Here is a 27,360-nt window from a genome sequence, read left to right on the forward strand (position 1 = left end):
CCCATTTAAAAGGTATGTGGTCCTAAGAAAGTTGTTAAACCTATTTAGGTCTTAATTTTGTCACTTGTTTAAAAAACAAAAATCAAAAATTGTTGGGATTCATACTTTAATTCTGAAGGTGTAAACTTACAAAAGTAAGTATCTTACTTGTTTGGTATCTGAGAGAAGATTTCAGTCACCCACTTTTCTAAAGTATCCAGTGTTTCTTGAGAGGGGAGGGAAGGGAAAGATGGAAATGCAATGTCATTATTCAAGGCAGAAATGCAAATTAGATTTCTCACAGATCCTTAGCCATAAAACAATGAGATATTTTAATTTGGACATTACTTGCCAACCCCTTAACCAACACGTAAGAAAATCTTAAGACAGTTTTGTTAGACTCCTTTATTACTCTCTGGTAAAGTTAGAGAAGGCCCACAAATTGGTTTTTAAAAATCTTTGTTTATCATTAGGCCAGGGTGAAGGGCCAAGAGACAATGAGAATATGTCAACCGTCCTCCTTTACACACAGTTGAAAACTTACATCCTCTAGGACAGTTTCTCTAGACGAAACTACATTACATTGACTTCGCTTCCTCTTGGTAAGTCCTCAGTACTTTTATATTCCACTTGTTTTACATTAATACTTGCTAAAGTGTTTTTTTAAGATAATAAATATCATGTCATGTGTTTTTGTTTGGGATTCAATGAGGGTACAAAGAATTAGCTTACACTGATTGCATTTGTTAAATAAAGTCCCTCTTATAATTGTGTGCCGCCCCCCAGAGGTGTGCCATACGCCATGGCCCTCCATCCCCCACTTGCTAAGGTTTTATCTCAAAAGTCCTTTTCTATCAGGCACAGTGGTTCATGCCTATAATTACAGCACTGAAGTGGGTGAAATGCTTCAGCTCAGGAGTTCAAGACCAGCCTGAGCAAGAGCAAGATCCAGTTTCTACTAAAATAGAAAAACTAGTCAGGTGTCCTGGTGGGTGCTTATAATCCCAGCTATTTGGGAGGCTGAGGTAAAAGGATCACTTGAACCCAAGACTGAGATTGCTGCGAGCTATGAAACAACAGCACTCTACCAAGGGCAACAGAGTGAGACTCTGTCTCAAAAAAAACAAAAAACACGGAGGGAGGGTGATTGGTGGGATTATATCTGCGGTGCATCTTACAAGGGTATATGTGAAACTTAGTAAATGTAGAACGTAAATGTCTTAACACAATAACTAAGAAAATGCCAGGAAGGCTATGTTAACCAGTATGATGAAAATGTGTCAAATGGTCTATAAAACCAGTGTATGGTGCCCTATGATCGCATTAATGTACACAGCTATGATTTAATAATATAAAAACAAAAAACAAAAAAAGGGCCGGGCAAGGTGGCTCACACCTGTAATCTCAGAAGTCTGGGAGGCCAAGGCAGGTGGATTGCCTGAGCTCATAGGTTTGAGACCAGCCTGAGCCAGAGCAAGACACACCTCTAAAAATAACCAGGTGATGTGGTGGGTACATACAGTCCCAGCTACTTGGGAGGCTGAGGCAAGAGAATCCCTTGAGCCCAAGAGTTTGAGGTTGCTGTGAGCTATAACACCACAGTACTCTACCAAGGGCGACAAAGTGAGATTCTGTCTCAAAAACAAAAAAAAAAGAAAAAGAAAAGAGAAAGAAAAACTTTGAGCTTATTTTAAAATTTTGCTGTATTAATAATCTCTTCACAGAGGAAGAGAATATAAAAGAAACAGAATACCTAATTCAAGAAAAACACATATGCATAAGTAATTGCAAACAGTAATTAATTAAAAAGCATAAATTAATTTAAGTAATAAATGTGGTAAAATTGCCTACTTCAACAAATGTAAAAGGAATCTAGAAGCTCATCTACAACTTGAACAAAAGAATGTATCATATGACCACAATCAGCGAAACCTAATTCTTTGTACCCTCCACGAATCCCAAATAAAAAAAAAGAAGGTATCATACGATATCTATAACTTTATCTACAAGTCAACTTTAATGGACTAATCTTTTTTTTTTTATATTTCAGACAGAGTCTCACTCTGTTGCCCAGTCTAGAGTGCTGTGCCATCAGCCTAGCTCACAGCAACCTAAAAACTGCTGAGTTTAAGCAATCCTCCTGCCTCAGCATACTGCAGGCTAATTTTTCTTTTTCTTTCTTTATTTATTTTTTTTTTTTGCAGTTTTTGGCCAGAGTTGTGTTTGAACCAGCTACCTCTGGCATATAGGGCTGGCTACCCCTTTGAGCCACAGGGGTAGGGCGCCGACCTCTTTCTTCTTTTTTTAAAATAGAGACAGAGTCTGACTCTTGCTTGGGCTAGTCTCAAACTCCTGAACTCAAGTGATCCTCCTGCCTTGGTCTCCCAGAGTGCTAGGATTACTGGCATTAAGCCACCACACACAGCCTGAGGGACTAATCTTGATCATATATGCAAAAACGTTTTACTTGTAACTGCCACGTCAACTTTCATCGACAATGTACAGAGCAAAGTTTTATGAAGTGGATAAACACATTAGGATGCGAGGATTAGCCTTTCAAAAAGAAATGCGCAAATTATAAAGTATGTTAAAAGACATAGTTTAGGCTCAGCAAGGTGGCTCATGCCTATAATCCTAGCACCCTGGGAGGCAGAGGCAGGTGGACTGCTTGAGCTCAGAAGTTCAAGACCAGCCTAAGCAACAGCAAGATCCAGTTTCTACTAAAAATAGAAAAATAGGCCAGGTACAGTAGTTCGCACCTGTAATCCCAACACTCTGGGAGGCTGAGGTGGGTGGATCTCCTGAGCTCATGAGTTTGAGATGGGCCTGAGCTACAGCGGGACCCCATCTCTAAAAATAGCCAGGAGTTGTGGCAGGCACCTATAGCCCCAGCTACTCGGGAGGCTGAGATAAGAGAATCACTTGAGCCCAAGAGTCTGAGGTTGCTGCAAGCTATGATGCCACAGCACTGTATTTTTTTTTTTTTTTTTTTTTTGAGACAGAGCCTCAAGCTGTTGCCCTGGGTAGAAGGCCGTGGCATCACAACAACCTCCAATTCCTGGGCTCAAGTGATTCTCCTGCCTCCACCTCCTAAGTAGCTGGGACTACAGGTGCCTGCCACAATGCCATGCTATTTTTTTGGTTGCAGCCATCATTGTTGTTTGGTGGGCCCGAGCTGGATTCAAACCCGCCAGCTCAGGTGTATGTGGCTGCCGCCTTAGCCACTTGAGCCACAGGCGCCGAGCCAGGCACAGTACTCTAATGGGGATGACAAGTGAGACTCTGTCTCCAAAAAAAAAAAATAGAGGGCGGCGCCTGTGGCTCAGTTGGTGGGGCGCCGGCCCCATGTGCCGAGGGTCGCGGGTTCAAACCCGGCCTCGGCCAAGCTGCGGCCAAAAAATAGCCGGGCGTTGTGGCGGGCACCTGTAGTCCCAGCTGCTCGGGAGGCTGAGGCAGGAGAGTCGCTTAAGCCCAGGAGTTGGAGGTTGCTGTGAGCTGTGTCAGGCCACGGCACTCTACCGAGGGCCATAGGGTGAGACTCTGTCTCTACAAAAAAAAAAAAATAGAAAAATCTAGTCCAAAAGTGTAAGGTTGCTGTGAGTTATGATTATACCATGGCAGTCTACCCAAGTCAAAAAAAAAAAAAAAGAAAGAAAGAAAGAAATAGTTTAGCAATTGATTTTGAAAAATAGCCTAAGAAGGCTAATACATAAGAAAACAAAGAAAGCTTTCATGATTTCTTTAAAATATAATTAACATGAGTTACTAAAACCAATGATAAAAGAAAAAAAAAGAGTAAAGGTATTTATCAGTTTTTTGTATTTAAGATACATTTGCCATGGTCCTATTTTATAGAATCTTATATAAGGATGAACAAATACCATGCCCCGTAAGAGTTACAATCAGGGCAGCGCCTGTGGCTCAGTGCGTAGCTGCAGCAGCCCCATATACTGAAGGTGGTGGGTTCAAACCCGGCCCCAGCCAAAATGCAACAAAAAAATAGCCGGGTGTTATGGCGGGCGCCTGTAGTCCCACCTAACCGGGAGGCTAAGGCAAGAGAATCTCCTAAGCCAAGGAGAAGGAGGTTGCTGTGAGCTGTGCCATGGCACTCTACCAAGTGCGATAAAGACTCTGTCTCTACAAAAAAAAAAAAAAAAGAGTTACAATCAATATGAGTAAACATAAAACCACAGATACAGAGGCAGCTGAATGTGACCTAAAAGATCAATTCATGACCTGTTAATACGCATATACTAGCCTCTAGATAAGACTTATTTCCATGAGAGAAAAAAAAATTTGCCTGACAATCAGAACATCTTATGTTTTCCTGAACCTTGCCACTTGTTATTTTTGTTTTATTTTATTTTTTGAAACACAGTCTCACTATGTAACCCGCAGTAGAGTGTCACAGCTCACAACAACCTCAAACTCTTGGGCTTAAGCAATTCTCTTGCCTCAGCCTCCCAAGTTGCTGGGACTACAGGCGCCCGCCACAACTCCTGGCTACTTTTTGTTGCAGTTGTCATTGTTGTTTAGCCGCCCAGGCCAGGTTCAAACCCGCCAGCCTTGGTGTATGTGGCTGGCGCTGTAACCACTGTGGTATGGGTGCCAAGCCGCTTTGCCACTTGTTATGTGACATCTCCGAATTCTGATTTCCTTTAGTTTGTATTAGGGTCAAGCACTAAAGAAATTAATAGTGCACTGTAACACTGATCCGAAGAAAGCACAATTTCAGACTAACTCTAAGAGCCATTATAAATAATATTACCTTTGGATTGAACCACTAAAGTCATGTAATGAGCAGAGTAGTATCGCATCCAGAATTCTCTCAATCTAGCATGTGTATCAATATTATTCTTTTTTGGCTCATGCTTGAGAGTCTCAGCATTTCCTGTAAAAGGTTGAAAAATTTACAGAAATAACTAGCTCCACTTTATAAAAGTCTTCTACTCCAACAATGCATGTTTTGCTATTATACATGACTAATGAAATAACCCAAGTGACTCGAGAATATAAAACCAGAGTATAATAATAGTATTATCAATATAAGACCAAAATTCACAATAAGCAATTCTAAAGTATATTTTAATACATAAGGAATTAGTATCTGGTTGGGAATACCTTAACAATGTACAGTATCTGACTAAGCTTCCTTGCCTAATAATTAGTCTAGTATTTAACTCAGATTTTCTAACATTCTGCCTAACTCTTAAAAATATGCATGTAAAACACATAAAACATGGATGCCATATAAAATGCATATTACTGTATAAAACATAAGGGAAGCAAAACACTCTGAATGAAGTGTAATTTAGATCAACTCATCTAAGATTATACTCTATGATCAATAAGATTAATAAGGCTATAACTAAATTCTACCACCAAGAAAAAGCCATTATGAAAATATATACCAGTTAAACATCTTACCAGTTACACAAAATTAGGTCACAGTTCAAAAAATATTACAGAAATCACTGCTGAGTCTGTTGATAAATGCAAATGTCAGGTTGGGGTAGAACACAGACTTTATAATCAGATAAACAGATGTTCAAATCCCACTAATATCTGGTGACTTAATGTAAATTAGATAGCACCCCTGAACCTATTTACCTTCAAATGGAGATGATAATGGTACCTATCTCTTAGCATTGTGACAATGATCAGATGCGATAATGTATGCCTCATTAGCACAGTTTCAGGCACCTAGAATCAGCCATAAAATATTAGGTGCTACTCTTGCTATATTCAAAGTCAAAGGAGCAAATAAGGGCATGACTTTTTATTTGAAAAGCTACTTAGCCATCCTAAAATGTAAAAGGTACTTAGCTACCCTGACTTTACAATTTTCAATTCTTTATCAGCTTTCCTTGCTCTCAGTCTTTCCAACTACAAAACATACAATAGGCCGAGGTATTTAGTAACTTACCCCAAAAAAATTTCCCCATAGGATGTCCAGGTCTAGCAAGGCTTCCAAATAACATTTCCTTTCTGTTTGCATCAGAAGGTCGTGCGAGTTGATACTCTGCCAATTTTAAAGAAATACTTTTAATAAACTGAAATTCAGTGCCTTCTTTATTATCTACAAATTCAAACTCACAGGACTGAAAGCAAGGAAGTAACAAAAGTTAACTTTATGAATCACATGTTATATGAATGAGATTAGTGCCTTATCATAGAGACCCAGAGATCTCCCTACCCCTTTCTGCCATGTGAGGATACAGGCCGAGGGCAGCTGTCTGTATGCCAGGAGGCAGGCCCTCCCTAGACACGGAATCTGCTGGGACCTTGATCTGGGACTTTGCAGCCTCAAAAACTGTGAAAATAAATTTCTAGACCAGGTGCCAAGGCTAACACTTGTAATCCAAGCATTAAGGGAGGCAGAGGCAGGAGAATCACTTGAGGTCTGGAGCTCTAGACGGGCCAGAGCAAGAGTGAGACTTCATCTTTACCAAAAATAGAAAAAATTAGCCAGGTTTGGTAGAATACCTATACTCTTAGCTACATGGGAGGCTGGGGCAGGAAGATCACTAGAGACCAGGAATTTGAGGTTCCCTATGAGTTATGATATCACTGCACTCTAGCCCAGGTGACAGAGCAAGACCCTGTCATTCATAAACAAACAAACAAACAAATAAAAATTTCTGTTGTTTATAAGCTACACAGGCTATGGTATTCTGTTATGACAGCCCAAATTGACTGAGACAGCCAGAAGCCCAGTCTGTCACTTACTAAACTGTACAACTTTAAGGAAGTTACTTAACTTCCCAGATTCCATTTCTGCATCTATAAAATGGAGTTAATAGTACCTAGCTCATAAGATTCTTTTTTTTTTTTTTTTTTTTGTAGAGGCAGAGTCTCACTGTACCGCAGTCTGGTAGAGTGCCGTGGCGTCACACGGCTCACAGCAACCTCCAACTCCTGGGCTTAAGCGATTCTCTTGCCTCAGCCTCCGGAGCAGCTGGGACTACAGGCGCCCGCCACAACGCCCGGCTATTTTTTGTTGCAGTTTGGCTGGGGCTGGGTTTGAACCTGCCACCCTCGGCATATGGGGCCGGCGCCCTACTCACTGAGCCACAGGCGCCGCCCTCATAAGATTCTTATAAGGATTAAGTAAGATACATTTTTTTTCAATAAATATGTACTGAACATCTATTGTGCATCAGGTACTGATGAAACAGTTGCTGGAGGTAGAAATATGAATAAAGGAGATCAAGTCTCTGCCCTCAAAGAGTTTACATTCTAATAGAGAAGACAACAATCAACATGTTATATTAATATAATGTCCGTGATCGGTGCTATTAAAAAAAAGCTGAGCAAAGGAACAAAGACTAATGACACAGTGAGCACAGAAGGTGGTAACAAGTGAATAGAAAGCCAAATGATGTGAGGATCACATCATAAGAATACCTTGGAGAAGAGTTTTCTATATGTGAAAATTATAAATCCAAATGCTTTTAAGATAAAAAAATACCTTAACCAAATCAAAGGTAGCATAGTGGCCAGTAGAATTGTTTAATGATGAAAACACTTGGGAGTCCAGTGGGAAATTAAAATTCACTTTGGTTAAATGCTACACAAAGGGTATTATGAAAAAAAGATAAGGAATATAGACTAATAAATATATAAATTATGCATTATATTAGAAAGTGATCATTTTTGGGAGAACAAAACGGTAAAGTAAGGTGAGAAGTTCAGGAATGAGCAAATATGCTTAGGTGGGTGCGGTGCTTATTAACATATATGAGCCCTCAGTAACATAGTAAACAATTATTATTAATATTATTTTGGTTTTCACATTTGTAAATGAAAACATTAGGTTAAAAGATTCCTAGCACTAGAAAAGATTTGTGTTCCATTTTACGATTTTGTGGCTAGTGAGCTATGTTGCAAACTCCAAAGAGTTCTAAGTTTCATAAAGTTATTAAGCTTCTATGTATTGCTTAAACATTTTTTTGATTTCATGTTCCCTGTGAATTCTATACAACTGTGAATTAATTTTTAAAATACAAAGATTTATTTAAAAGCACATGAAAATTTTAATGTATTTAAGACGAAAAAGAAAAAGTATAAGGAGTATCAACTGACCTAATTGTCATTTTATTTTCGAGATGAATTTACTTTGGGGGATGGACATCTAGGAGAGAGGTTTCCTGGGGCTGACTCAAACTGAGACTTAAAAGATAAATAAGAGTTTTTCTGGGGAAAGGAGAGAGAAAGAATGGGAGTATACAATGAATTCTAAGGAGCAAAAAGGAAAGGAGAACATGGCACTTCTGAAAAACAAAAATGGAATATGGTCAAAGTTCTGAATCAAAGAAAAGATAAAAGATCAGTCTGAACAGATAAGCAAGAAATAATTTTTGAGGCCAGGTGCAGTGGCTCACACCTGTAATCCTAGCACTCTGGGAGACTGAGGCAGATGGAGCGCCTGAGCAACAACGAGACTCCATCTCTACTAAAAACAGAAAAACTAGCTAGGCATTGTGATGGGTGCCTGTGGTCCTAAGGTACTCAGGAGACTGAGGCAACAGGAAAGCTTGAGCCCAAGAGTTTGAAGTTGCTGTGAGATAGGATACCATGGGCACTGTACCTAGGGCAGAGTGAAACTGTCTCAAAAAAAAAAAAAAAAGAAAGAAAGAAAAAGGATTTTTGAAAGGGCCTAATAAGATCTTGGGGAATACACAATAATACATGTGTACAAGTACAGATCTTGGTATCATACATCATTATTGACTACAGATACTTAGAGAAATAACCTATTCTGGGATTTTGGTTTATTATTTAACCTTCTAAGCATAGTTTTACTATATGTTCCATAAGGATAAAGAAAGTAATAGCAGTCACAATAACACACACAATAAATTCCCAATAAATGTTAGCAACTATTATCTATCCACAGGGCATGGTAAGTAAGGCACTGAAGATCTTTCTCAGGAGAATCCCATTATCAGATGTGGACTTTTAGTGAGTTCGTTCTGGTTGCAAATGTACAGAATAGAATGACTCAAGGGTAGAAACAAGAAAACCAGTTAGGGGCCATTATCATTATACTTTGTGAGAGAGTAGAAATTACTAAGTAGTGACAAAGCAGTGATGGAACGAAGCAGAAGCACTTTCAAGAAAATACTTTAATTACAAACCATAAAAGCTAAATCAAAGATGAGATACTAAAACATATACCCATAGCTTCAGCGGAGGAATTTCTTTAAAGTCTCTATAAAAAATATGAAGATATGGCTACAACATAAGAAAAACAATTCCACTATTAAGTGTGGCAGGTTGAATAATGGCCCCAAAGATGTCCACATCCTAATCCTCAATACCTGTGACTCCGATACCTTACATAGTAAAAGGGACTTTGCAGATGTGATTGAGTAAAGGATCCTGGCAAGGAGAGATTATTCTAGATTATCCAGGTAGTACCAGTATAATCATAAAGGTCCTTAAAAGTGGGAGGCAGGAGGATCAGAGCCAGAAAAAAGATGTAAGGAGAGATGCAGGAGCCAGAGAAGAGAGAAGATGAACAAAGGGCCCAAAGCCTAGAAACACAGACGGCAGCTAGAAGCCGGAAAAGGAAAGGAAACAGGTTCTCCCCTACAGGCTCTGGAAACATTTTATACTTCTGACTTCTGAAACTCTGAGAAAATAAATTCGTTTTATTTTAAGCCACTAAGTTTCTGGCAATCTGTTTGGCAGCAACAGGTAGCTAATACCAAAGATATATAAATGTATTCACGAAAACTGATTTAAGATCCCATAAAACTATAAAAATAGAATATAAGTATCTGAACACTCAAGAGACCACACTGCCACTTGATTGGGATAAAAAAGTACTTTTGACATATCACCCATATCAATCACTGAGACATACTACATAGGCAAATATACATGTTTATGTAAGAGTATGAACTATCATTAAAATAAAGGCTTAATTACTGAGAATAAGGCCAGGCCCAGTAGCTCACACCTGTCATCCCAGCACTTTGGGAGGCCAAGGCAGGAGGATCTCTGGAGGCCAGTAGTTTGAGACCATCCTGGGCAATAGCAAGACCTTGTCCCTACAAAAAATTAAAAATGGTGCCTATAGCTCAGCGGCTAGGGCACCAGGACATACACTGGAGCTGGCAGGCTCAAACCGAGCCCAGACCTGCCAAACAACAATGACAACTACAACCACAAAATAGCCAGGCATTGTGGCAGGCACCTATAGTCCTAACTACTTGGGAGGCTCAGGCAAGAGAATTGCTTAAGCCAGTGGTTCTCAACCTGTGGGTCACAATCCCTTTTTCACAATGAACATACATTGTGGCATTAGGAAAGTTGAAAACCACTGGGTTAAGCCCAAGAGTTTGAGGTTGCTGTGAGCTGTGATGCCACAGCACTCAACCGGGCAACATAGTGAAACTCTGTCTCAAAACAAAAAAAGAAAGAAAGAAAGAAATCAGCTAGGCATAGTGGCACATGCCTATAGTTCTAGCTACTTGGGAGGCCAGGACAGGAGGAACGCTTGAGCCCACGAGTTTAAGATTGTTGTAAGCTGTGATCCCACCACTGCACACAAGCCTAGGTGACTTTGTCTCAAAGAAAAAAAAATAGCTTTTTTTCTCCATGATCTTCTTTTAGCAATAAATTAATCCATTAAAAAAACCTACTGTTATGTCTCCATTGAAAGATTTGACCAAAAACAGAATTATGAATCCAGGAAACAGTGATGAAGTAATAAAGTTAGTATAAGTCAATAAATTAAAAAGCCAGGAAACAAAGAATTTCTTCCATAAGTGGGTAGAGATGAATAAAGGAAAAGGAAAATGACTCTATGAGAAGATGCATTTGCCAAGGCTGTTGAACTTCCCTTTATCTCCTTATATACGTAATTGGTCATCCAAGCAGGCAAGCCACTAAAAAGATGTAAACAAAACAAGTAAAACCTCAGTGATACTGGAAAGCATAGACTAAAAAAAAAAAAAAAAAAATAGAATAGAATAAAAAAAAATCTGATTATTGAGCTTTAAAACTGGTTAATAAATACTTAAGTAATTTTTTACATCAGTTATAACTGTTAGAACACAAATTGAAACCTGGGTTTCCTATCATTAAATTCAAATAACAAAAACACAATGCAAATTAAAAATCTTTAACTTAATTTCAGCATAAACTAAAACTATATACTTAAATATGTATGTGCCTATCACTTATCACATATATACTTCTGCATAATTTTTCAAAGCATAATAAAATATATTCTGACAAACATTCAAAATTGAATTAAATGTCTACTTTTTTAAACACTGTTTTCAACCCACTCTAGAAACTGTGTGAAGGAAACATACTAGAAAGCATTTAAGACACAAATATAATGCTTAAGTCTCAAAATGTAGAAAGGACTTTTCAAGTTTTCCTTAGTGATTTTTGTTTTTTATCCATTCAACAGATATTTAACTGTATCTAAGATAAACAGACAACATGGCAGGCAAGTAAGAAAGATGAAGAAAACAAATCTTTGATTCCAAGGAGCTACTAGAGCTAGTAGGAACCATACCATCCTATCCTTTTATAAATAAACTGATGGCCACGGCTAGAGACACATTTATAAGTTAAACAGAGGTTAAGTCAAACTTCCAGACACCATCTGTATTTCACTCAGCATGGTGAATGCAATAAATCATCATTAGAACTAGACATTGAATCAAGCCAAGGAGGAAAATACTATAAAAGAGAACCAAATACAGAGTTTGCCTCTTCAGTAGTTGTAAGTCAGGTCTAACTTATATGAACTGGAAGTCCCCTCTAGTGCAGTGTTAGATGTTTCTATTGCTAAATATAAGGCAAGCAGAGATAATCTATAATTCAGGAATATTTACAGCACAAGAGCTATCATGAAGCTTCACCCTATATAAGCACACAGTTTTCCTTACTGCCTTCATTCTTTAAATCTCAAAGATAAGAGAAACAGTCAAAAAGAAAAATTAAATGTACTTCCCACTCAGGTATTTCATTTCTTTACCCATAAATATATCAAATTGTTTCCAGAAATACCAAAATGCAAGCCATAAAGCACCTACAGACCTAGGTAAAAAACGACAAGCTATACAAATATCAGGATGGCAGACTTAAGTCTTAGAGAAAATGTCTCTTCATGGAAAATGAGTAAGTGAACTTTTAAAGTTTTAACCCACTAGTAGCTTTAGGAGTTAGTCTCCTCTCCTGCAAAGGTAAAGCTCTCAGTTAACAAAAATTCACCATCTTTTTAATTTATTTCATCTCTATGATGAATTAGACATTTAACAACTTTGGGAATAAATACAACACTTCTATTTTAATTTAGCCCTTTAAAATATAAAGATAAAATGGTCTGATGATAAGATGGATGTTTGTGCTAAATATCTGATTGGACAAAGGAAAAAACTATAGCAAGACATAAAACACTTCTCTTACCACTATCAACAGCTTCAACTTCACGGTCAATTGCATCTCTGATCATTAGTGGATGGATGAAGAACTGGGCCCATCTGAACAAAAAATAAACAATACAGGCATTTCTGGTTTTGTTCAGTTTCATGAGTTGACATTTATTATTGTTTCTTGTTTGGGGGGCGGGGGAGTTTGAGACAGGGTCTCACTCTGTAACCCAGGCTAGCGTGCAGTGGTCATCACAGGTCATTGCAACTTCAGACTCTTGGGCTCAAGCAATACTGTCTCAGACTCCCAAGTAGCTGGGATGACAGGTGCACACCACCATATCTGGCTAATTTTTCTATCTTTAGTAAAGACAAGGTCTCACTCCTGGTCAGGTGGTCTCCAACTCCTGGCCTAAAGCAATCCTCCTGCCTCAGCCTCCCAAAGTTCTAGGATTATAGGTGTGAGCCACCACACCCAGCTACCATTTATTATTTTAATTAAGAAATTTCACTAAGTTGAAGATTTAATTCATAATCAGATGTCTAGAAAGTCTAATATTCTGCATTTCTACATTTCTTTTTTTTTCATTTCTACATTTCAAACTAAAGTTCACACACTAACTCTTTTCATTGTGAAATGTAACAATCATCCCAAAAGTACATAAATCATGAACATAGAGAATAATGCGTATTTACAAGGCAAATATCAAGTGGTCCACCCAGATGAAGAGGCAATAATCAGCACTATAGAAGCCACCCAGCACTCTCTCCTGAATGTAATGATAATTCTCTGCTTTTCTTTATAGTTTTAACATCTATAGGCCTATTTTTAGACCAATGTTTATTTGGTCTTTTTTTATTTTTTCCAGGATCAACTCTAAGGAGACTTTTCATTAATTTCCTCCTACTCACTCCTTTATAAAATTTTAGTAACATGGATATTAAGTCTATATGTGTATCTGTGCTTCAAGTATCTTTCTTTTCTTCTGCTGGCTCTGGGTTTGGCTTGCTCTTCCTTTTCTAGCTCCTTGAGATGTGATATTAGGTTGTTAATATGTGAACCCTCTGTCTTTTTTTTTTTTAATTAATAATCCTTTACTTTTTCTTTTTTTGGTTGGGGCTGGGTTTGAAACCGCTACCTCCAGTATATGGGGCCGGCACCCTACTCCTTTGAGCCACAGACACCACCCACCCTCTGCCTTTTTGATGTAGGCATTTAAGGTTCTGAATTTTCCCTTTAGGACTATTTTTGCTATATTCCACAGGTTTCCATAGCTTATGTCTCCTTTGTTGTTTAGTTCAAGGAATCTTTTGATTTCCATATTAATTTCATCATTGACTCAAGGATCATTCAGCAGCAGGTTGAATTTCATGACTTAGTGTAGATTTGAGTATTCCTCTTGTAAATGATTTATAGTTTTATTTCACTGTGGTCTGAGAAGATACATGATTTGATTTTGTTGATTTTTTTGAATTTTCTGAGATACGTTTTATGACCTACCATAATCAATCTTGGAGAATGTCTGATGTGCCAATGAGAAATAATTGTTTTGGGGTACAATGTTCTATAAATGTCTGTTAGATCCATTTGTTCCAGAGTCCCACCAAGTGCAGAGTTTCTTTATTGATTTTCTGCTTCAATGATCTGGCCAGCTATGTCAGTAGGATATTGAAGTCCAGCAATTATAATGCTACCATTTATCTCTTTGCTTAGATCTGGTAGGATCTGTATGAGTCTCAGTAATAATTTTTAGATGAAAAAGAAAAAAAGAACAGATAAACATAGATTGGGTGTGGGTCTGAGGAAAGGGTGCCAGAACCTTCAGGACACTCCATGGAAACGAGTTGGAGAGCAAAATATGAAGGAGGAAGGTATCAGCAAACTCTAAGAGGCTTTGAGTCCTGTAAGATGGGCAGGTGGAGTGGTTTGTTTCTGTCTCCCTCCTATCTCTGACGAGTTAGCAGGTTCCTGAGCTGCTAGAGAAACTTTCGGCCCACAAAAGCCCAGAGCCTGCTGCTACCAATTATCTGGAAACATCTAGTGGAGAGAGTACCAGGCTCCTAGCCCCACTGGGGCGCCTTCCCATCTCTACAGATCTGAGCTGGGATAGCAGGAGCCATATTGCCTCACTACCCACCAAGCACCTTTGTCCTCCCCAGGAAGCTTCAACTCCTTGAGTTTTGCCTTGCTCATTTCCATATAGACATTTCCTAACTCTGGCCCAGAGTACAGAAGCCACAAGATGCAGTGCATCCTAAGAGTTCTGCGTGACTCTAGGGCCTGGACATTCTCAGCAAGCAGCCTCCCAGAGAGAGGAACAGACACCACCAGAGGGCTAGCTTTCCTTCCTACAGGCTTTTTCTTCCCTTCTCCTCTCCCTCTCATAGCTGCTGAGAGAGACAACTGAGCCACCACACTGAGACTTCCACAGAGACTGGGGCTCAGACCTTTCCTGTAGGTGTCCTACAGCAGACTGAGAGGTGTTCGGACGGTGAGCTTCCTGCCCATCAGCACTCCCTGGTCAGGCAGATAATGCCTGGAGGCAGAGGGACATTGAACCTGCTTGGGCACCCTGTGGGCAACTCGGGACTAGTGCACTTCTCCCTGATATAGTCAGTGATTGATTTTCAGAGAGGTGGGGACACTCTGCAGGCCAGACCCCATTCCCCGTTTGCATTGCTTGGGGGAATGGAGGGGAGATTTGTGGATTAGTCTTGGGAGACAAGGGTGTTGACATGGCCAGATCACACAGGACAGTGCAATGCAGGTCCTAGGTGCAGCGTGGTTTCAGGGCACCCCTCCACCTACAGGAAGGCCATACTCTCAAATCAGGCTGGGATCCTGGACAAAGAACTTCCCAGCCTATGACAGTTGTGGGACACTTCAACTGGCTTGAGATCCTGCCTGCTACCAGAGGGCAAAGGAAAACTACAGACCAGTGGAGGATAGAGAGAAGCCAGGCCCTCTCCAGATTGTGAATCTCAGATAGCCCTGCCTCCACAGCAGACTTTCTGGTTGAGTGAGGCCACTTCAGCCCCTACCTGGCAACTATACCTAAAAGCTGGGCGCAGACCTTTGACCCTTGCTAAAACATATACCTGGCCAGAAGAAGCCTTAAAGCAAGCTCACCCAAACCAGCCCTGTCCAGCCCCACTTTCCTACCTTGCCTCGGGTGACTAGGACTCACCTGAAGTTCCAGGGCCCCACCCACCACCTGAGGCAATCAAGTGCTTCTCCTTAGAGACTAGAGCTAGTCATCGGACCCAAAAATAACACTGCAGCTTATTCCTTGTAATAGCTGCCACCTGATGAGAGGGAGTTCTATTTTCATACCCTTTACAGCATTTACTGACTCAATAATATAGGGTATGGTTGAATCTCACCCACAAGCACCACCTCTCATTTCAGAGATCAAACTGGGCATAAAAATTCAAAAATAAGAAGCCACAAGGGCTCTACATGAGAAGGAATCAGTGAAAGAACTCCAGAAACATGAAAAATCAGGGTGAAAGGGCACCCACAAAAGAAAACATTAACTCTGAACCAATGGAAACCAACCAAAATGAGAATACTGAAATAAATGATAAAGAATTTCAAATATGGACTGTAAGGAAATTAAATAAAATGAAAGAGAAAACAGAAACCCAACACAAAGAAACCACAAAAGCAATGCAGGAATTAATGGAAAAATTCACCAAAGAAATGGAATTAGTTTAATAAAATCAAGCAGAGCTTCTAGAAATAAAAAAAATTATTCAAGGAAATACAGAACATGGCAGAAACCCTTAAGAATAGATTAGATCAGGTAGACGAAAATCTCAGAGCTAGAAGATAACACCTTTGCATTAAGTAAGTCAGTCAAAGAAAAAGAACAAAGAAATAAGAGAAACGAACGAAGCCTAAAAGAAATAAGGATTAGGTAAAGAGGCCTAACATAATAAGAATCATAGGCATCCCTGAGGGTGAAGAAGAAAATACACAAGGCCTGAAAAACCTGTATGCGGAAACAGTTAAGGAAAATCTCCCAGGTCTTGCTAGAAATCTGGACATACAGGTACTAGAAGCTCAAGGGAGTCCCAGGAAATTTACTGCCAAGAGGCAATCACCACAACATATAGTCATCAGACTGGTCAAATTTAACGTGAAGGAGGAATTCCTATGAACCATAAGGTGAAACCATCAGATAACTTACAAAGGAAAGTTAAGTCTGATATTACAATGCAATATCAGACTTAACTGAAGAATTCTCAACTGAGACTTTATAAGCCAGAAGGGACTGGGGCCCCATTCTCAGTCTTCTCAAGACAGAATAATGGCCCACCTAGAATTTTGTATCCTGCAAAACTAAGTTTCTTATAAGAGGGAGAAATAAAGACTTTCTCAGGACAAGCAAACACTGAGGGAATTTGTCAAGACGAGAACTACCCTGTGGGAAGTACTCAGATCTGCACAATCACTGATCAGCACAACAGATATCCACCAGTGTAAAATCATCCAAATGCTAAATCAGAGCCCAAATACCACAATAGCTCAAGAGGTAAAACAAAGCAATAAAGTTCTATTCAACAGGATGAAGTGAAATCTACCCCACTTCTCAATTCTTTCAATAAGAAGGCACTGAACTCCCCTCTCAAGAGACATAGGCTGTCTGAATAGATGTAAAAATGCAAACCAAGTAACTGCTGTCTTCTGGAAACCCATCTAATCCACAATGACTCATTCAGACTCAAAGGGATTCCACACAAATGCAAACCAAAAGCTGGTGTGGCCATTCTCCTATCAGATAACACAGACTTCAAAGTAACAAAAATAAATACAAACATGGTCATTATATAATGGTAAAGGGAACAATGCAATAAGAACCCAACAATTTTACATTTTTATGCACTTAACACAGGTTAACGGAGATCTATATGGCAAACCCTACTAGATCTCAACAAAGTGATAAACAACATCATAACAGTTGAGGACTTCAACATTCCACTGACAGAACTGGACAGATCCTCCAAGCAGTAAAGAAAGAAACACAGGACTTAACATTTATTCAGCTTAAAATTCTGTTTGTTGTTTCTATTGTGATGCAATTCACATACCAGAAAAATTAATTCTCCCTTTAAAGTATATGATTGAGCTTTTCCGCCCGCTCCCCCCTCCCCCCGAGTGCCGCTCTGGCTCCGCCGCGCTCGCTCCGAGCTCCGGCCTCCTGCAAAACTAGTGCAGCCGCTGTCTCCCTTCAGCCGCCATCATGATTATCTACCGGGACCTCATCAGCCATGATGAGATGTTCTCCGACATTTACAAGATCCGAGAGATCGCAGACGGCCTATGCTTGGAGGTGGAGGGGAAGATGGTCAGTAGGACAGAGGGTAACATTGATGACTCGCTCATTGGTGGAAATGCTTCCCCTGAAGGACCTGAGGGCGAAGGTACCGAAAGCACAGTTATCACTGGTGTTGATATTGTCATGAACCATCACTTGCAGGAAACCAGCTTCACAAAAGAAGCCTACGAGAAGTACATCAAAGGCGGCGCCTGTGGCTCAGTGAGTAGGGCGCCGGCCCCATATGCCGAGGGTGGTGGGTTCAAACCCAGCCCCGGCCAAACTGCAACAACAACAAAAAAAATAGCCGGGCGCTGTGGTGAGCGCCTGTAGTCCCAGCTACTCGGGAAGCTGAGGCAAGAGAATCGCTTAAGCCCAGGAGCTGGAGGTTGCTGTGAGCTGTGTGATGCCACGGCACTCTACTGAAGGCCATAAAGAGAGACTCTGTCTCTACAAAAAAAAAAAAAAAAAAAGAAGTACATCAAAGATTACATGAAGTCAATCAAAGGCAAACTTGAAGAACAGAGACCAGAAAGAGTAAAACCTTTTATGACAGGGGCTACAGAACAAATCAAGCACATCCTGGCTAATTTCAAAAACTACCAGTTCTTTATTGGTGAAAACATGAATCCAGATGGCATGGTTGCTCTCCTGGACTACCGTGAGGATGGTGTGACCCCATATATGATTTTCTTTAAGGATGGTTTAGAAATGGAAAAATGTTAACAAATTTGGCGATTACTTTGGATCTATCACCTGTCATCATAACTGGCTGCTGCTTGTCATCCACACAACACCAGGACTTAAGACAAACGGGACTGATGTCATCTTGAGCTCTTCATTTATTTTGACCGTGATTTATTTGGAGTGGAGGCATTGTTTTTAAGGAAAAACATGTCATGTAGGTTGTTTAAAAATAAAATGCATTTAAACTCATTCGAGAGAATGCCTTTTAGTTTAATACACTTCTAAACTAAATCCATCCTATAGTGTTCCTGCAGAAGCTAGAGACTGGTTGTAGTCCACTGCTAGAAAGCATAAGACTGTCATCAGATAAATTCTACAGTGGAAACCACTCCTGAGACTGGAATGTAAAGGAACCAAAAGTTTTAATTCTGAGTTACAGTAAAGGAAGAGACAATGCTCATAGCAGTGCCAACACTTGATGTGGAGCCTTAACACATTTCATCACCTACAACGGAAGTAGTGACTGTGGAAGAAATTACCAAGAGAATAAAAAGAGACTAATTCAGGGCGGCGCCTGTGGCTCAGTGAGTAGGGCGCCGGCCCCATATGCCGAGGGTGGCGGGTTCAAACCTCAGCCCCGGCCAAACTGCAACCAAAAAATAGCCGGGCGTTGTGGCGGGCGCCTGTAGTCTCAGCTACTCCGGAGGCTGAGGCAAGAGAATCGCTTAAGCCCAGGAGTTGGAGGTTGCTGTGAGCCGTGTGACGCCACGGCACTCTACCCGAGGGCGGTACAGTGAGACTCTGTCTCTACAAAAAAAAAAAAAAAAAAGAGAGACTAATTCAGTTGGAAAAAATAAATAAATAAATAAATAAAATAAAGTATATGATTGAGCAGATTTTACTACATTCACAAGATTGTGCAAACATCACCACTATCTAATTTCAGAATATTTTCATCACCCCAAAAGAAACTCTGTACTCATTAACTCTCATTCCCTTCTCCCCTCCTCCCCAGCCTTGGGTAACCACTAATCTACTTTGGGTCTCTATGGATTCACCTATTCTGGATAGTCCATATAATTGGAATCATACTACGGGGCTTTTTATATCTTGCTTTTTTCACTTAGCATGTTTTCAAGGTTCATCAATGTTGCAGCATGTACCAGAATTTCATTCCTTATTGCTAAGTAATATTCTATCATGTAGATATATCACATTTTGGTTATCTAATCTTATTAGTAGTTGGACATTTGGGTAGTTTCTACTTTTCCCCTATTATGAAAAATGCTGTTATGAACATTCATGTACAAGATTTTGTATGAACATGTTTTCAGTTCTCTAAAATGTAGAACTGCTGAGCCATTTGCTAATTTTATGTTTAAGTTTCTGAGAAAGTGCCAAATTTTACAAAAGCAGCTGCACCAATGTATGAGGGTGCCAAAATCCCCACATACCTTTTAACAACTGTTCTTGCTCTCCCTTTTAGAGTGAGTACAAAGTGAAGTGGTATCTCACTGTGGGCTTGATCTTCATTTCCCTAGTGTCTAATCATGTTAAGTATCCCTTCACATATGTATTTAGACTCTCCGCAGATCTTCTTTGGAGAAATGTTTATTCAAATCTTTTGTTCATTTTTAAGTTGGGTTATTTTTCTTTGTACTGTGAGAGTTCTATGTATATTCTTGATATTAGTCTTTTAACAAATATATGATTTGCAGCATTTTCTCCCATTTTCTGAATTGTCTTTTCACTTTTTTCTCAGGGACCTTTAAAGCAAAAACATTTTTAATTTTAATGAAGTCCAATTTAGTTTTTCTTTGGGTCTGTTTCTGTCACCCTATCTATGAAACCACTACAAAATCCAAGGTCACAAAGATTTACACCTATGTTTTTTCTTCAAAGAAATTTCTTTCCTCTTACATTTAAATCTATGGCCCAATTTGAGTTAATTTTTGTATACTGTGTGAGTGAGGGTAGTCTAGCTTTATTCTTTTGCATGTGGATATCCAGTTGTCACAGCAGCAATTTTTTTTTTTTTTTTTTTTTTTGAGACACTCTTGTTTTGTTTGCCCTCAGTTGAATGTGGTAGCATCACAGCTCACAGCAACCTCAAACTCTTGGGCTTAAGCAATTCTCTTGCCTCAGCAGGTGCCCTCCACAATGCCCAGCTATTTTGTTGTTGTAGTTGTCATTGTTTAGCAGGCCCCAGGCAGGTTGGAAGCCACCAGCCTTGGTGTATATAGCTGGCACTCTGACCACTGAGTAAGGGCACCAAGCCCCAGCAGCAATTATTGAAAAGTATTCTTTCCTCTTGAATTATCTTGGCATCCTCCCAACTAACCATAAAGGTAATACTTTATTTCTGAAGTTTCTAATATATTTGATATGTCTGTCCTATGCCAGTACCACATTCTCTCAATTACTGTATCTTTGAGTAAGTTTTGAAACTGGGAGATATGAGTCCTCTAACTTCATTCTTTTAAAAAATAATTGGGGATATTCTTGGTCTCTTGCTTTCCACGTCAATTTTTTTTTTAATTATTTGGGATTCATTGAGGGTTCAAAGAATTAGGTTACACTGATTGCATTTGTTAGATAAGGTCCCTCTTATAATTGTGTCCTGCCCCTAAGAGGTGTACCATATACCATGACCCCTATCTCCTTCCCTCCTCCCCTCTCCCCACTTGCTCATATCCCTACTGACCCCCTACTGTATTAGCTCATCTACTGCCTTCATATTAGAATTGAGTACATTGGATTCTTGCTTCTCTATTCTTGTGATGTTTTACTAAGAAGAATGTGTCCCACCTCCATCCAGGTTAATACAAAAGATGTAAAGTCTCCACCTTTTTTAATGGCTAAATTGTATTCCATAGTATACATACATGACAACTTGTTAATCCATTCCTGGGTTGGTGGGCATTTAGGCTGTTTCCACCTTTTGGCGATTGTAAATTGGAGCTGCAATAAACAGTCCAGTGCACATGTCCTTATGATAAAAGGATTTTTTTTTCCTTCTAGGTAGATGCCTAGTAATAGGTGAGTATTCTCCATACTTCCTTCCAAAAAGGTTGTATCAGTTTGCAGTCTTACCAGAAGTGTCTAAGTGTTCCCTTCTCTCCACAATCATGCCAGCATCTGCAGCTTTGAGACTTAGTGATGTGGGCCATTCTCACTGGGGTTAGGTGAAATCTCAGGGTAGTTTTGATTTGCATTTCTCTCATGATTAGGAATGATCAGCACTTTTCATATGTTTGTTAGTCATTCACCTGTCTTCTTTACAGAAGGTTCTATTCATGTCTCTTGCCCAGTGGTCTATTGGACTGTTGAATCTTTTTGTTGTTGTTGTTAATTAAGTTCAGTTCTCTATAGATCCTAGTTATCAAGCTTTTTCAATTCATAATGTGCAAATATCTTTTCCCACTCTGAAGTTTGTCTGTTTGCTTTGGTTGTTGTTTCCTTTGTTGTACAGAAGCTTTTCAGTTTAATTAAGTCCCATTTGTTTATTTCTGTTGTTGCAATTGCCACAGAAGTCTTCATAAACTCCATCATGAATCAATTTTTATAAATGGTGAGAGGTACAAGACCAGTGACATATATATGATATATATGTCACTCTTTTACAGGTGGTTTATCCAGTTCTCCCAGCACCATTTTTTTTTTTTTTTTTGTAGAGACAGTCTCACTTTATGGCCCTCAGTAGAGTGCCGTGGCCTCACACAGCTCACAGCAACCTCCAACTCCTGGGTTTAAGCGATTCTCTTGCCTCAGCCTCCCGAGTAGATGAGACTACAGGCGCCCGCCACAGTGCCCGGCTATTGTTTGGTTGCAGTTTGGCCGGGGCCAGGTTTGAACCCGTCACCCTCGGTATATGGGGCCAGCGCCTTACCGACTGAGCTACCAGCGCCGCCCTCCCAGCACCATTTTTATTTTTTCAACAGTCTTAAGCTGTCACCCTGGGTAGGGTGCCCTGGCGTCATAGCTCATAGCAACCTCCAATTCTTAGGCTCAAGCAATCCTCTTGCCTCCGTTTTTCTATTTTTAGTAGAGACAGGGTGTTGCTTTTGCTCACGCTGGTCTCAAAGTTGTGAGCTCAAGCTATCCACACACATCGGCCTCCCAGAGTCCTAGGATTACAGGCATGAGCCACTGTGCCGGCCCCAGCACCATTTATTGAGTAGGAATTCTTTTCCCCAGTGTATGTTCTTGTTTTGTTTATCAAAGATCAGGTGGCTGTAAGATGTTAGTTTCATCACATGGTTTTCTATTTGGTTACAAACATCAATATTTTTGTGCCAATACCACGCTATTTTGATCACTATGGCCTTGTAGTATAGTCAAAAGTCTGGTAGACTGATGCCTCCAGCTTTGTTTTTAATACTAAGAATTGCCTTGGCTATACAGGGTTTCTTCTGGTTTCATATAAAAACGAAGAATTACTTTTTCCAAATCTTGAAAGTATGATGATGGTATTTTAATAGGTATTATTGCATTGAATATGTAGATTGCTTTGGGTAGTACAGACATTTTCACAATGTTGATTCTTCCCAGTCAAGAGTATATAGTATGTTCTTCCATTTGTTAATATCCTCTGCTATTTCTTTTCTTAGGGTTTTGTAATTTTCTTTGTAGAGGTCCTTCACCTCTTTTGTTAGGTATGTTCCTAGGTATTTCTTTTTTTTTTCTTTTGAAGCTATGTCAAGGCAATCGTGTCCTTAATTAGCATCTCATCTTGGCTATTAGTGGCATATATAAAGGCTACTGGTTTGTAGACATTGATTTTATATCTTGAGACTTTGCTGTATTTTTTTGATCACTTCCAGGAGTCTGTGGTTGAGTCTTTAGAGAACTTAGACTTTAGAGAACTTAGAGAACTCTGCAGGGTTCTCTAAGTATAAGATTTTATCATCGGCAAAGAGCGAGAGTTTGACCTCCTCTGCCCCTATTTGGATATCCTTTATTTCCTTCTCTTGCCTGATAGAACTATGTTGAATAGTAGTGGTGATAGAGCAGTGATTCTCAACCTTCCTAATATCACGATGTATTTTCATTGTTACAAAGGGGTCATGACCCACAGGTTGAGAAACGCTGTGATAGAGGATAACCTTGTCTGGTTCCAGTTCTAAGTAGAAAAGCTTTCAGTTTTACTACATTCAGTATATTACCTATGGGTTTGTCATAGATCGCTTCAAACAGTTTGAGAAATGTGCCACCTTTGCCTAAATTCTTAAGTGTTCTAATTAGAAAAGGATGCTGAATTTTATCAAATGCCTTTTCTGCATCTATTGAGAGGATCATATGGTCTTCTGTTGATATGGTGAATTACATTTATGGACATGCATATATATGTCAAACCAGCCTTGTATCCCTGGGATGAAACCTACTTGATTGTAATGAATGATTTTTTTAACGTGTAACTGTAATCTATTGGCTAGGATTTTATTGAGAAGTTTTGCATCTATGTTTATTAGTGAAATTGGGCTGAAATTCTCCTTTTTAGTTGGGTCTTTTCCTGGTTTTGGTATCAGGGTGATGTTTGCTTCATAAAACAGGTAGAGGAAGATTCCTTCCTTCTGAATTTTGTAAAACAATTTCTGCAATATGGGTATAAGTTCTTCTTTGAAGGTTTGATAGAATTCTGGTGTAAAGCCATCTGCACCAGGAATTTTCTTTGTTGGAGATTTTTTTTTTGTTCCTTCCATCTCAGTTCTTGAGATTGGTTTGTTTAAGAGATCTGTTTCTTCTTCATTAAGTCTAGGAGAGGGTATGATTCCAGGAATGACCCATTTCCTCAAAATTGTCAAATTTCTGAGCATAGAGTTTCTTGCAGAATTCAGAAATGATCTCTTTTATTTCTGTGACATCTGTTGTTATTCCCCCTTCATGGTTTCTGATTGAGATTATATGAGATTTTACTTTTCTGTTTCTAGTTAATCTGGCCAAAGGTTTAGCGATTTTATTTATTTTTTTTTTATTTTTTTTTTTTGTAGAGACAGAGTCTCACTTTATGGCCCTCGGTAGAGTGCCGTGGCCTCACACAGCTCACAGCAACCTCCAACTCCTGGGCTTAAGCGATTCTCTTGCCTCAGCCTCCCAAGTAGCTGGGACTACAGGCGCCCGCCACAACGCCCGGCTATTTTTTTGTTGCAGTTCAGCTGGGGCTGGGTTTGAACCCGCCACCCTCGGTATATGGGGCCGGCACCTTACCGACTGAGCCACAGGTGCCGCCCACAATTTTATTTTTTTTGAAAAAAACTTTTTGCTTCATAATTTTTTTTTTTGAGACAGAGCCTCAAGCTGTCACCCTGGGTAGAGTGCCGTGGCATCACAGCTCACAGCAACCTCCAACTCCTGGGCTCAAGCGATTCTCTTGCGTCAGCCTCCCAAGTAGCTGGGACTACAGGTGCCCGCCACAACGCCTGGCCATTTTTTGGTTGTAGCTGTCATTGTTGTTTTGGCAGGCCTGGGCTGGATTCGAACCCACCAGCTGTGCTGTACATCGCTGGCACCCTAGCCACTTGAGCTACAGGTGCCAAGCCAGCTTCATTAATTTTCTGAATGATTCTTTTGTTTTCATTTTTATTAATCTCTGATGTAATTTTGGTTATTTCTTTTCTTTGGTTGCATTTAGGATTAGATTGTTCTTCTTTTCCAGATCCCATAGATGGTTCATGAGTTTGTTGATGAGTTCTCTGTTTTTCAAATGTAAGCATCTAATGTGATAAATTTCCCTCTCACCATGGGCTGACGAGAAAAATGTATACTCCTTAGCTTTGGGGTGGTGTATTCTATATATGTCTATTAATACCATTTATTTTAGGGTCACAATTAAGCCTTTTCTATCTTTGTTTAGTTTCTGTTTAGAGGATCTGTCCAGTTCTGTTAGAAGGGTGTTAAAAATGCCCGATTATTATGGTGTTACGGGATATCATATTGCTCAGACCCATTAAGGTCTGTTTTATAAATCTGGAAGCATTTAAGTTTGGGTCCTTAAATACTTAACATTGAATAGTCTTCCTGTTGAATCGTTCCTTTGACTAGAATTAAGTGTCCATCTTTGTCTTTCTTTAGTTGCTTTAAATTTGCTTGTATCTGAAAATAAGATTGCAACCTCTCCTTTCTTCTGATTTCCATTTGCTCAAGATACTGTTTTCTATCCCTTAACCCTGAGTTTTGATTTGCCCTTGAAGGCTAGGTGTGCCTCCTGGAGACATGACATGAATGGCTTGTGCTTTTTTATCCAGGCAGCCAGCCTGTGCCTCTTCAGTGGTGAATTCAGTCCACTGACACATACTGAGACAACTGATAAGTGTGGCGGAGTGCTAGTCATCTTATTTTGTGAAAGTCTGTTGTGTAGTTTTCTCCTTGGCGCCACTGTGGAGGCTATACTTTGACCTTTAGCTTCTGGGTGTTTACTTTGCTGGTGGTCCATTGTGGTGGTCAGTGTTGAGAATAGGTCTAGATATTTCCTGTAGAGCTGATCTTGTTGTGGCACATTTCCTCGATTCTTGCATCCACAAAAGATTTGATTTCTCCATCAATTTTCAAGCTTATTTTACTAGGATACAGAATTCTGGACTGAAAATTGTTTTGTTTAAGGATGTTTAAAGAGGATGACCATGCTCTTCTGCCTTGGAAAGTTTCAGTTGAAAAGTCTGCTGTCATCCTAATGGCTCTGCCTCTGTAGGTCAGTTGGCGCTTACTCCTGGCTGCTCGCAGAATTTTTTCTTGTCTTGATTTTGGACAGTTTTGTTACAATGTGTCTTGCTCTGTTTGAGTTGAGATGACCCAGGGTTCAATATCCATTTGAGAGGAGACGGTTGGGGTCTTTAGTAAAACTTGGTAAGTTTTCCTTTATGATGGTCTCCAGTAGGGCTTCCATTCCTTTGTGATAATCTTCTTCCCCTTCAGCAATCCCTATTATTCTCGTGTGTTTGAACACTTCATAGAGTCTCATAGTTCTTTAAGCACCTGTTCTGCTTTCTCTCTCTTCTTTTCTGCGTCTTTAATGACCTGGGTTAACTGGAAAACTTTATCCTCTAGCTCTGAGGTTCTTTTTTCTCCATGGTCTAACATATTTTTGATACTTTCTACTGCATCTGTTCATTCCCAGATTATCTCCTTCATTTCCTTATGCTCCCCCATATCCTTTCTATATTCTACATATCACTTGTCCAACTTTTGGTTTTGTCTTTCCATTTTCTCATCCATTCCTTCTATTGTCTTTATCATCCATAGTTTAAATTCCCTTCTGTCAGGTCCATTAATTCTTTATAGGTGTAGTCTTCTGCAGTAGCTGCCTCACGGTCCCTTAGGGGAGTTCCTCTGTTTTGGTTTTTCATGTTGCCTGAATTTTTCTGTTGGTTCCTCCTCATGTGTTCTCTCTTCCTGTTCACCTCCTAATCTCCTTTTTACTTCTCACTGCCTCCTTTGTTTTAAACAGAAGTCTTTGCTCTTGATGACAGTATATTGCAATTTGTCACCAGACACCAAGTGATGCTGTGGGGTTTTTTTGTTTGGTTGGTTGGTTTTTAGGAGACATGAGAGCACAGCCAACAACTTCTATGGTCCTTATTCCAAGCTTAGTTGCGTTGGGTGATCACCTGATTGTCTCCTTAGCATCAGACCCTGCATGGGTTGGGATCTTAAAGCTCACCAAAAAATCATTCAGGGACAGGTCTCACAGTGCACCTTGCTCCAATTCTCATGGAGTGCTGGAGTCCCTCAGCCTGTCCCAGGAGTGGAGTTCTGATCCTGTTAGGCATAATTAAGATGGCCGTGCTTTAGGCCCCTACTAAGACATTCTCAAAACCTTCCCACAATGGTAGCCCCCTTGCTTCAGAGACCTTTTCAGTATGGCTGCCAACCACCAAACCTATGGCAAATCCACTCCAACCAGCATTCAAATCTGATTGATGTTACTGTTCAAGTGTGCCCACTCTTCCAAGCTTGCCACTCAACGCACAGCTTACCCC

The 27,360-nt window shown here is 39.8% G+C and overlaps 2 protein-coding genes across 3 annotated transcripts in view; one reads left to right on the forward strand and one right to left on the reverse strand.

Moving 5' to 3' along the window:
- The window catches only part of NRDC (nardilysin convertase), a 126,768-nt gene that overhangs the window by 44,342 nt on the left and 55,066 nt on the right, over window positions 1-27,360 (reverse strand). For both annotated transcript variants that reach the window (XM_053576456.1, XM_053576455.1), the window contains 4 exons: window positions 12,415-12,488; window positions 5,906-6,001; window positions 4,748-4,870; window positions 148-205 (listed from right to left, as the gene is read on the reverse strand). In XM_053576456.1, coding sequence (XP_053432431.1) covers window positions 148-205; window positions 4,748-4,870; window positions 5,906-6,001; window positions 12,415-12,488 — 351 coding nt within the window. The remainder of the gene's footprint in view (window positions 1-147; window positions 206-4,747; window positions 4,871-5,905; window positions 6,002-12,414; window positions 12,489-27,360) is intronic.
- LOC128575129 (translationally-controlled tumor protein-like) lies at window positions 17,515-18,634 on the forward strand. The gene is made up of 2 exons (XM_053576489.1): window positions 17,515-17,903; window positions 18,186-18,634. Exons 1-2 carry the CDS (start codon window positions 17,624-17,626, stop codon window positions 18,422-18,424), a joined length of 519 nt encoding a protein of 172 aa, XP_053432464.1. The 5' UTR covers window positions 17,515-17,623; the 3' UTR covers window positions 18,425-18,634.

Source organism: Nycticebus coucang, chromosome 22 (genome assembly GCF_027406575.1).
Source record: "Nycticebus coucang isolate mNycCou1 chromosome 22, mNycCou1.pri, whole genome shotgun sequence".
In the NCBI taxonomy this organism is placed as follows: Eukaryota; Metazoa; Chordata; class Mammalia; order Primates; family Lorisidae; genus Nycticebus; species Nycticebus coucang.

Bases quoted from the DNA above. Each gene is read 5' to 3' on its own strand.
- LOC128575129 (XM_053576489.1), top strand. From the start codon at position 17,624: ATGATTATCTACCGGGACCTCATCAGCCATGATGAGATGTTCTCCGAC. The intron at 17,904-18,185 runs GCGGCGCCTGTG...AGTACATCAAAG, and splicing joins CTACGAGAAGTACATCAAAG to ATTACATGAAGTCAATCAAA.